Raw genomic sequence first — 12470 nt, 5'->3', positions numbered from 1 at the left:
AATACAACCAAGACTTGTCACTTTGATTTTTCATAGCAAAAAATGAAAACTTTCATTACTTGAGGAAAAACACGTCACTTAGCCAGCTAACAGACGGCCATTCAATTGATTGCAAAATGTATCTACTATACTACTGAGAGTAACCACAGTGATTACTCATCAAGCTTAGTTTTAAAAGCTGTTCAAGGGAAATCACAGCATATTTCAGTTGCTCGTACTATTTGAAGGTAAAATTAATTTTTTTAATAAATTCACACCAGTTTCCTACAGAAGAGTCACTGAAAATAATTGCTAAAATTGAAGCTGTTATGATACAAAAGGAGGCAAAGGATCAGCTATGAAAGGAAAAAAATTAAAAGACACGTAGAAATTGTAATTGTGATAAGGGGTCTGTCTGCTTTAATCTTGCATCCATTCATTAAATATTTACAGTATATCAATCACCACAAGTCTCATCGAGGCAGGGACCTCAATGTAGAGTACATACCACTGTATAGCATATAAACTCAGTACCTAGTAGATTTTCCATAATAAATATTTATTGAATGAATGAGAAGGTACAGAGATATAAATATACCTCCAGCATGTGTTAAAGAAGCCTATTATGCATTTTTAACTCTAAATAAATATAATCCTACATCATTTTAGAAAAATAAATATAAGAAAATGCCACCAGAAATTTCCAAGTATGGGGAAAAAGCAATTGAAAATACACAAAAATAAAATGGAAAAACAAAGTTAGACTAAAAGGGTGGGTATTATCAATATTTTTTGTAAATGGGGGGTAAGGGGAACAGGCAACACAAAAGACACAAGAATTAGAAGAAATGTATGACTAAGTGGAAAGGCACTATAACAAAGAATCAAAGGAAGTAAGATTCATTTCTCACTTACAAATGACCACCTATATTTACTCTCCTATTTTGGCCTACCTGGAGATAACTAAATCAAGGTTAACTAATGAATACTGAACTTCTATGATTACAGAGGACTATGCTAAGGTTGGGAGGGGACATAAATATAAAAGTTCCTCTTCTCCCAAGAAACACTCTAGTGAACTAATAGATATAGTAGTTACTCAGGCTAAAGATCTGTCATTAGAATGACCTATAAATTAACAATGTCATTATAAAGTAAGAAATTTCAAGAACTAGAAGAGGTTGTACAGGCCCCAATTCAGTGCTTTTAATATGCTGTCATTAGCATAACTGCTGCCGAACTGTATGGGCCAATTCTGGACTTACATATGAGTATTAATTAAACCACTATTCTTAAAATCATATAGGTACAATCTGCTTTCAGAAAAAGACCCTCTTTCTAGTACATCGAGTAGATAATGATATGTTTCACTGAACACAGAATGTCATTTCACGCCTTAAGGCTTTTTTACATGTTGTTCCTTCTTTCTACAACATACTGCACTAAATCAGCCTGAAACATTCTAATTCACCCTTCACAACCCAACTCAAATATCACCATCAGAAAGTCTTCCATGCCCAATCTACTCACAGCTAGGTAAAGTTAATCCCCTTCCTGAACTACACCTTGAATGATGTAAATTATGTAAATAATTAGTTTGCATTTCTATCTATTCTAATGATTTGTATTTCTCTCTATTCTACTGAATTGAGAACTCCCCAAAGGCAAGGGTTGAATTTTAGTTATCTTTGCATCCCCAGTACCTACTGGCTGGCATACAGGAGGCAGGCTGAACTGAAGTGAAAAACAGTATGTGTGTGTGCAAGACGTAAATTAAGGGATAATGATTAAAGACCGTCTTCATTTGGAAACTACAGGATTCCATTAAATCATACTTTAAAATTACCAGAATAGTTAATTTTTATACAGCTTGATGCAAAACGCCAGTACATCTGTCTGTATGGAACCATGGACATGGATTGAGCTAGATTTAACCAATCAGAATGATGGAAACAGTAAAGCTAAATTATTCTGGTAACCTAAATATTACTGTTCATCTAGAAATAATGTAGTACTAATACTCTATTTAATAAAAGAATATGACTTTATCCTTAGTAATCATAATGAACTGGCAAATCAACTGTGTTGGCAATTTTGAATCTGGTATAAAACAGGTTAAAGAAAGGAAGTTTCAAGGGGTCACTATAGTAGCCTAATGATAAAATACACTTTTACAAGTGCATATTTCCAAAAAGATGACAAATATTCAAATGGATGACAGATAAAATTGATTAAGAGAACTCTGATGTTAGATTCAAAAGAAAACATTTAAAAATGTAACTAAGAATTAACAAGGGACAAACTCTGGCCTAGTCTGCAGTTTGTTTTCACTAAATTTCATTTACAGTATACCAGTAAGTGTCAAACCAAAAGTTCTACATTGGCTGATATAAGCAACAAATATTTAATTTACATCTGCCTTTAAGACGTTAACACTTTATATATAGTTCTTCATTGTTGGTTATTATTGTTCTTGTTAGCAATTTTTACCTTTTCCTGCTACTAAATTAGCTATTTAAAATTTAAGGATAATGATCTAAACTCCCAAAGATTAGAAAACCAAGACCCAATAATATTTTTTAAACTACAGTAAATTCATGCTTTTCACTTGACCACAACATAATGCTAGGTTTATAAAAAGATCAAGTGCCAAGTCTTGAACAAGATCTTGACTATATCAAAGCCAAGATTCTGCAAACGTAAGGAACTTGAGACAAAGAGTAAAAAGGAGACAGAATAGCAGGAAAATATACAACAGCAAGTTTGAAACAGATGCAAATAAACTAAAATACAGCTCTAATGTAAGTTGCCTCATCTGAAAGAATAATCTTCAAGTCAGCAATCTGCTCAACATCCCCAAGCTGATTAAAATTCATGCTAACATGCATTTAAAACAGCACTGTTAAATTGTTGAGAAGGGTCAAGAAAACTACTACTCGGTAACATTGTCCCCTAAAAACCAAACAATATGGTCCTGATATTGACATTACTACTCTTTGCTGGCCTGCACACAGTACCCAAACTGTAACGGAACATTAATAGGAATGTAATAAAAGTAGAAAAATATCAGAGACCAAAAATTATCCCATCAAATGGAGATAAGCTATAAATTAATGTGCTCATATGAACTGTCCTGGTTTAAAGAAAAAAATATATAAATTATTCATAATAGAATGAATTGTATAATATCACATAAACTAAACTGAAGTTGATGGGAAAATGTAATGTCTCTCTGTGGATTTATTTTAAGAGATTTATTTGTTTTAAAAATCAGAAAAGGTCTTAAATTTTAAGTATTTAAAAATCTGTTCAAATGTTTTAATCTCAGATGAAAATGCGGGGGGGGGGGGAGCGGGTCACATGATTTATAACCTAAAAGCTCTCTCTTCACCCTTTCCTAACAATTTTCTAATGATGAGTTAAAATAGCAAGATTCACACTGAAACACCAATTTAATATCATTGTTCCCAATTTGACAACCAGACAAGCTAAAGCAACACTGACAGCCAAAAAAGCAAAAGCTTTTCAACATGCACAGGGGTCAATGACACTTACCTGCCACTCTTAGACCATATTATAATAGGTCATGCAACATAAAACAAACAGAAGGCAAATTACTTAAAGGTCTGTGAACCCATTATTTTTCTTTTTAGAGTTAGAAAAAAAATGAATTCCTGAAATAAATACATATAATGAATTTAACTTTTCAAATTAATTATCTGCAAAGATTAAATAATTAAGGTTCACACTTACCTTTTAATATTATGCCCAAATTACTGAGCTCTGAATGGCCTTCATGAACAGATTTTGTATTCAAAGTATTTCAAAAGGTACACAGAGTAACTGAAACCAAGTCAATTTTTCTCAACTGCAATAAAATTTTCCCCAAATATTGCTTCTAGTTAACAAAGCTTGAAGTAGCATTTGTCCTTTCCACCAAAATTTTTCATAAAAATGTTTTCAGAGAATCTCAAATATTTTCATTAGAGATCTCAAATTATAAAATAATGTCCAACTAAGAGATATGAGTCTCTTACAAAAGTTCAAAAACATTTTATCACAATTTAATCTATAAAATATGACTTCCAGTTCTAGAAGGCACCAGAAATTTTACTCAAACAATTCACAGCTCAGTCATGCAAAGCAAAAGTTAAAAAGATGGCAAAGTGGAAACATTCATTTAGTGCAAGACAAACGCAGTCTACTGCAGGCAAAGAAAAATAGATATAAAATCATCTTCTCACTTTCAAAATCAAGGAAAAAATTTGGCCCCTGCTCAAGGTCTGTGCATGTCAAAACTTTAAGAAGATTCCCCATGTTAAGGTACCTGTCAAGACAAGAATGAGAAAAGAGAAAATATCCCTTTATAAAAAAGAACATCTGAAATTTACTTAAAAAACCAAAAAAAAACAAAAAACAGTAACAGGGAAAATGTTCATTAGGCCATGAATTCGTCCTTCAGGTTACCCAGACTGTGCTCTGGAAGACAGCAAACCGGGTTCTCAAGGTGCTGATATGTAGGACCTAGAGGTGAAATGTAGTTTTCCTGTACACAATGGCACAACTGTTGCTCTAATTCTTCTTAAAATTCTCCCAAGTTTCATTAATGGCCTTATAATGAAAAATTCTTTAAGTATTCCAATAGTGCTAGTATTCTGAAAAAGAAATTTCTGATCAAGAATTATTCACATGTAATCTTGTTTAATATTGCACTGAAACAACAATTTATTTCAAAGCCGAATATTAAGAGTTTTGGCCACAGCTCACCTTTGCATTTCACCTTAAAATAGCAGAATATTAAACTACTTCCTGTATGCCGTTAAATAAAGCATGTATTTCTAAGCAAATTTGGATTCTCAATAATTTGTGGAGGTTACTTAAAGTACTGATTCTGGATATGCAGCACAACTCTGATTTGTCATAAAAATTATCATAAGATTATAAGCAAACAGATTGTTGGGCATAGTCACTAAGGCATACTATTAGAATGTTCATCATAAGGCTACTTGCTTCATGGACTAATGAAAGGACAGCACTGGCTACAGACTCAACATGATTTCAGCAAATGAAAAACTAAATTATACATATGATGGTGATGCTTGCCTACGATTAAGAAAAAAGTCATGCAAACTTTGTTTGATCCCCATACTTTATTAACAGATAGTCTGGCTGGCCTTCACTGTGGTGTGAGTATAATTAATCTTTCACCTTTACCATTATGCACCAGCCGTGAAGGGCTAAGAGACTTACTTTCAAAGTCCAAGAAAAAATGTGCTGCATTGTGGTCTATGTCCCTGGTTAGCACCTTAATGAGATTACCCATGCCAGCAAACCTAAAAATAAAAATGGCAACATCATTTAGTTCCAGTAAAAAAGTTTTTAAGCAGAGGCCTGGGATTCGGCAAAGGCTGGCTTGCTCATAATTACCAACAGGTGCAGGTTTTATATGCTTCTGGCGTTGAAAATTTGGAACAACAAAAGCACATTTGGCTCTGAGTTTATAGCTCTTGTCCCTCTTTTCCACATATCAAAAAAGTTACATAAGGCAAAACTGGCAAAAAGATTAGATTTTTACATATAACTTGCAATATTTACATTTGATTAATATCTATGCTATAAAATGTTTGAGGCATATATTCTTTAAAATGTTTGAGGCATATATTCTCAACTGAAATTAACATCAAAAATAGATTTCTCAACTAAGTAAATATTGAGACCATTATTCTTAAATAATAGGGATATTGTCCTTCTTGCAGAATCAAATCCTATTGGGAATACATGGAAAACAGTACTCAAACCACACTTAAAGACTGAAGGGAGATATCAATTAATGACCCATTTTTTAAATTTTACCACACATAAACCAGTATTTCTTACATTTTCTATACTCCTAAGAATAATCAAACTTTTTGTTATTTAACCCACAGATTGATTATTCAACAATATCAACTATATACAAAGTATGTAACTTAGAAGTTAACACAGCAAACAAACACAAAGGGAGCCAGCAATTATTACAACTTCATAAATTTGCAGAGGAAAAATAATGCGATGGTATAAATCTTGCCCAAGAATTTGCCATGACTCAGTGAGGATGAAGGTGGAAGGAGGGGGTCAAGAACGTCCAGGAAACCAGATTCAAACCTTGTAGTTGCAGTAACTATAGGAAAGGCAGACTATGGTGTCCCATACCCTCCCCTCCCCCAATCTCCATACTTTTTCTCCAAATATGGAACTACTGGTAAATGTAAATGAAACAAAATACAAAAGTAACAATATTTTTATCAATGAAAAAGAACACCTTATTGCTCGCCCCTATTACAAGAAATCTGAAAAGAGCACTCTGGCCAGCTGTGCTGTGCCCCCTTCCTCCACCTACTCTCTGGACAATGGCATATGTTCCTCACTTTAAGCTTTGCAAAGAGGAAATAACAGTATATGTATAACAGTTATTTGCTTTAGAGATCAAAATCTGGTGGACTGACACATACTTCTTAGAAATGTTAAAAGCAAACTAATTTATTCACAAATATGGTTAATACGAAGGATCCCCTCTTTTAAAATGATGCCCCCTATGGGAGAGGTAGGGATCTATGTTATTTTTGATATTAAAATCCCTATCACACAGAATTCACAGGAAAGATTCTGTCCAATGTATGACACAGATGGACTACGTGAGATTAAAACTAAAAGGGAAATATTTCATCTTAATTATCTTTTACACTGTAAAGTTTAATAATACCAAACTTTTATATATATAAGGAAAATATAACCATTTTTCCAAAATCATCACATCCAAATAATTACCTTAAATTGTTACTAAATCTATTCAATAAATTATTTTAGGAACATTTGGAAAAAAATATTTCACAGCTTCAATTTTCAAAAGCTTTCAAATATATACGGAGTATGTTTCCAAACATACATAAATTCTCTCACTAACAAGAACCAAGAGCAATATACACAGAATTACCTAGTGGTATCAAAACTTCAACCACAGATGGAAAATCAGTATGAGAGAGGACTGTAATTGTCTTTAAGAGGAAAAGGCAGCACACCATTTGGTGTTAAAAGAGTTTAGACTATGGAATCAAACCAAAATTCCAACTCTAGCTAAATAGCTGTTTGTCCTTGAGGATGGTAGTCAACCTCTCTGGGACTCATTTTCTTCCTCAGTAAAACACACATTTCATTGTAACCATCTTAAATAAAGGGTTATTATGAGAGTTCAATGAGATTAAACACTGACTTATTATTAGCACAGTGTATGGCACACAGAAAGCATTCAATAAAAATGCTGCCTGTTGTTATAACCCCAAAATCACAAAATAACTTTAAAAAAATAATAATGGCTCTACTTCTTTTAACACAAACCACAGTCTTCAATCTGTCAATGAATTTCAATGTTACAAATCAGAGTAAATCACAAAACCTACTTTTAGCTCACTTTTGTCAAGAATATTGCTAAAATGCTGTCCTAAAATTAGTCCTATGAGACCTTCATCAGGTATAGGAGAGAGGGAGAAGGGACAGATTTAAGTTTCCTTACCTTTGTACTTGTACGCACACAGTTGATCCTCAGGGAAAATACTGAAACTATCAAAGTCTGTCTGCTCCATTTTTCTACATCTACTTCTGCAAATTCCTTCCATTATTTAGTCCTTCTTTCGAGGCACCCCAGCCTAATGTGACCCCAACACCCCTCACCCTGCATCATACTTGGTCCTGACATACTCACTCTTCACAAGTACTCAAAGATTCGGAATTTTTTAATCTCTTCATCCCAAACAGTGACTCTTAGCCAGAAAATGGCCCAGTTTATCTAGTACAGGTTTCTCAACCTCAGCTCTATTAACATTTGGGGCTGGGTAATTCTTTTGTTGAGAGGGGTCCGTCTCACACTGTTAAGGTCTTCAGCAGCATCCTGGGCCTCTACACACTAGATGCCGTAGTAACCCACCACACAAGTTGTGACAACCAGAAATGATTCTGGACGGTGGCAAATGTCTCCTAGGGGGCAAACCCTACAGCACACAGGAAAGATGCTGTGCAGGCAACCCACATCATGTGTGTCTCCGAACAAAAACTCATGGAATTTTTCGAAGGTCTGAAAACAGTTCATTATAATATTCTCAGTTGTCATATCTTTTTATAGGAAAAAACAAAAAAATGAAAACCATATCCCTGCTGTCTTGCATAGTTTAACTCTTCAGTCAAAAACAAAACCAAACCAAAAAACCTCTCCATCCCCTCAGTGTGACTGATTTCAATGAATATGACATAATGGCTACTTGGCAGTTCTGCAAGGTACCAGACTGCCTGGGTTCAAACCCCCAGCTCTGCCACTTTCGAGCTCTGGGACTTTAGTCAAGTGTCCTAACTTCTCCATTCCTCAGTTTTCTCATCTACAAAATGTGTATAATAATAATATCCACTGCAGAGGGTTCATAAAATCATTAAACGGGTTAATACAAGCAGAACATTTAGCATCATGCCTGGCAAAGTGTTTGCTGCTCTCGCTCTGGCTGTTTTTAGAGTGACCTGACTGACCCACAGGATCTGTCCCCGGTAGCAGAACCTGTGGATGTGAGGCTTTGGAGCGTGTGGCAGCTGTATTTCCTGCCCTAGAGGAAGTCAGTCTGTCACAAAAGAATGAAGCCAACATGCAGTGGAGAGCCACAGAAAGCGTTCACAAGTCCTTAATTTCTGATTCTATTTGTTCCCAAGTTTCAGCTGCCATTTACCTCAGCTGAGTTTAGATTTTCCTCTGGTTTTAACATATCCTGGTTTCTTTCAATTTCCCTTTTACCTTTTTAGTTGAGTTGGGCTTCTGTCATTTGCATCTAAAAGAGTTCTGACTAATATGATTTCTAAATTTCAGATGAATAAATAAATCTGATCCAAAGGATATAAAAGATTTTTCAGAGTATATAAAACTTGGTCCAAAATACTGATATACTTTAGAGGCACTATTTCAAGGTAAATAATAAAAATTACAACTTAGGATAATAAACTGTCATCCGATCTGAATTTAGGAGGGAAAAACTAAAGAATTTTCTTTCGACGTACTTTTTATTGTAATCCTTGGATTTAAACTAAATATTATAAATATTTACTAAATAAGCTAAGAAGAAATTTGATACACAGAAGTCAGATATAGTGTACTTCGAGTGTTTGCAATATTTTCCACGTATTTTTGTGACTACGAGCTCTCACGTTATGTGTTTGTTTCGAAGTTGGAGGCTTATCTGGAAAGGAACATGCTCTTCCTGGCCGGTAGTCTGTGGAATGTATTTCTGAGCTCACGAAAAGCATTTAATAAATACATTAGACCATTTTCCCATAAAACATTTGAAAAGAAGTTTCCTTAACTAGAATAATAGAAGCCACTAGAAACACAACTACATGGTACCATTAATATGTTACTTCATCTCTCTTTCTAGAAAATTCCTAAGAGATGCTGTTACTTCATCTACTCTTTGGGGCTCAGGGGGGTTTTATAATACTGTCTCCTATGCCTGGAATGCCACTTCCAAGGGCTCTCCCACGGCTGGCTTCTGTTCACCCTTCAGGCCTCACCTCAAATGCCCCTCTTCAGAGAGGTTTTGTCTGCCAACCTCACCAACAGTAGTTGCGCCTAACGCAATCTAAGTGACTATGTTTGTTTAGTGTCAGTTTTCTTCACAGCCTATTTATAAATTTAATAAATACTTCTTGGTGGGGAAAGAAGGAAGAAAACCTCATAAACATACTGACAAGATTCACTATAAACCACGGTTTCTTAAACTCGGCACTATTAACATGCGAACCATAATTCCTTGTCGCGGGGCTGTCCCGTACATTGTGGGATGCTTGGCAGCATCCCAGGCCGCTACCCCTTAGACACCTGGTATCACCCCACACCCGGCTGTGACCACCAACGTCTCGAGATATCGCCAGATACTCCCTAGGGGCCAAAACTGCCCCCAGTTAAGAACCACTGCTTTCAACGTGTGACCACAGACATGAAGCGCACTCTCAGGTTAGCCTAGCAACCCTACTCCTACCTGCAGTCACTCTTCTTCCCCCTCCACCAGCTGACCATTCCCCAAGGCTTTTTAAAAAAATCTCCTCAAATCTCAATCTATCTTCCATCCTCACATGAAGAAATGACCTCCCTAGATCTTTTACCCGCAAAAACCAAGAAAAGGAAACACCTACTATTCTTTCTACCCCCCTTTCTTCATCAGTAACAACTCACTTTACCTCTGCACCTGTTCCTGATAGACAACCTTTCCTCAGGGCACCCGTTCTCCTATTCTCTATATGAAAAGCAAAGCTTCACGTCCCTTCTCCGACCACATCGTCCTGCCCGTCCTCTTTATAGCAACCTGTCAAATGAGCTGTCTGTAGTTATGTCTTCCTACTTTTCCTCTTCTCATTGTCTCAACTCATTCCAATCTGGTTTTTACACCCACCACTACGATGAAGCTGGTCCCTGTCAAGCTCACGGAAACCTTCATCTGGCGAAATCCAAAGGGCAATTCTCACACCTCAACTCACTGGATCTCTTAATAGCCTTTGACCCAATTTATCATTTGCTCCTTCCCGACACCCTTTCTTCATTTGACATTTAGGACACCACATTCTCCTGAGCTTCCTTCCTGCTTTATGGCTATTCTTTTTCTGGAGCCTTTCCTTTGGCATACATGCAGTTATTTCTCCCACCTTAATGCAAAACAAAAACCTATCTTCATTCTATTTCCCTCCCCAGCTCCCACCCTATTCCCTGCTTCTCTGTGCAGCAAATTCCTTAAGAAGAGTGCCTACACTCATTGTCTTTTATTTCTCTCCTTCTACCCTCTGTTAAGCCCACTACAACCTGGCTTTGTGCCCAATCCTATACCACCAAAATTGGTCTGGCAAGGTCATCAAATAACATCCATTGCTAATTCCAATGGTCAATTCTCAAGTCCATACCTTATTTCACCTGTCAGGAGCATATGACACTCTCTTCTCAATATACTTTTATCATTAGCTTAAAGGATGCCCTCCCTCACTTCCTTCACTGCTATACCAGTCCGGTTTGTACCACCATTACCTCTTGCTCAGATTACTTACAAAGCCTCCTAACTGCTTCTACCTTTGCCTCCTACTACAATCTCTTATTATAAGAGGCAAAGCAATCTTTTAAAAATACAAATGGACCACATCCTTTCTGTGCTCAAAAACATGCAATGGCTTACTCTTACATTCAGAATAAAATCCAAACTCCTCACCAGGTCGTACAAAACCCTACATGATCTGTCCCCAACTCACTCTGGCCTCATCTCCCATCACTCTCCACAACACCCTGTTGCAGTTTCTCTAACACAGCAAGATTTCTCTCTCCTTGGAGCCTCTGTACCTGCCTTTCCCTGGCCTGGGATGCTTTGTCCACAGACCTTTAAATGACAAGCTACTGCACTTCATGTGGTCGTTGCTTTAATTAGACCACCTCAGAGAGCACCTCCTTCACCAATCCATCCATAATACCTCTTCCTCTCTCTCCTCTCTATCCCCTTCCCAAATTGATGGTTAGCACCAGCTAACACACATTCATTCCTTTATCTGTTTAGTCTGTCTTCTACTGCAAGGTGAACTTTTAAGGAGACAGGAGCTTTGTTTTGTACGCTACTCTATCCCCAGCACCCAGAGTAACGCCTACAATGTTGTAGGTAGTAACAAATATGTGTTGAATAATTCCATGATCAAAAATACACACAGAAAACAAAAACTTGTCTGTAAAATTACAGGAGTATTTCAAGGAGAGACGAAAGACCAAAATACTGACAACTGAAAACTCTAAGTTGAAAAAAGAAAAAAAATGGTCTGAGAATTTAGGAAGAGCTCACTGCCTTCTCAGTCAAATAAATGAAGACAGTCCTTCCCTCCCCCCATCCTCCCATAAAAACCATTAATTTTATGTACAAAAATTTAAAAATTTTGAAATGTTAAATATTAGGGAAATAAACTGACACACACTATGAGTATCAAGAAAATTACAGTTTGCCAAGATAACTTAGGAAGAACATAGTATCCTCCCACAGCCATAAATATGGCTCCAAAATATAAATAAGAATCGAGACGAGCCTGTATCAGAATTCTGATCTTTGTAAAACCGAACAGCACTCATAACATTAAAATTTAAACCCACATTTTAAAGCTTATTCTATTTAATCTCCTTTAGACCATACATCCTCCAAGAAAGTCCTATTTGGGAATTCTTCACATCTTCTGATAAAAAATTAAAAGCAGAGTGTCAATTCTGTCCCCTCAAAATTTTACAAGGAGGACAAACTCCAAAATCAAGCCAATATCCATTACCATCTTCAACTCAGATAAATGCATAAAAAAATGCAGAGAAATGTGGTGTTAAGAAAATAAGGAGATACTGAAAACATACTTTGTTCTAATAAAACCACCAAACAATAGATTTCATAAGAATGCCTTAATACAATCCCATTTCTTCC

The 12470-nt window shown here is 36.0% G+C and overlaps 1 protein-coding gene across 5 annotated transcripts in view; it reads right to left on the bottom strand.

Moving 5' to 3' along the window:
* Nucleotides 1–12470, bottom strand: part of CYRIB (CYFIP related Rac1 interactor B) — a 153734-nt gene that overhangs the window by 26408 nt on the left and 114856 nt on the right. For all 5 annotated transcript variants that reach the window (XM_082675225.1, XM_082675224.1, XM_082675223.1 and 2 more), the window contains one exon: nucleotides 4224–4306. In XM_082675225.1, coding sequence (XP_082531351.1) covers nucleotides 4224–4296 — 73 coding nt within the window. In that variant the 5' untranslated portion in view covers nucleotides 4297–4306. The remainder of the gene's footprint in view (nucleotides 1–4223; nucleotides 4307–12470) is intronic.

The sequence above is a fragment of the Grampus griseus genome (assembly GCF_964374135.1).
Source record: "Grampus griseus genome assembly, chromosome: 17".
Classification (NCBI taxonomy): Eukaryota; Metazoa; Chordata; class Mammalia; order Artiodactyla; family Delphinidae; genus Grampus; species Grampus griseus.
The sequence above is the reverse complement of the archived record's forward strand: the minus strand, read 5'-3'. Positions and strand labels throughout refer to the sequence as shown.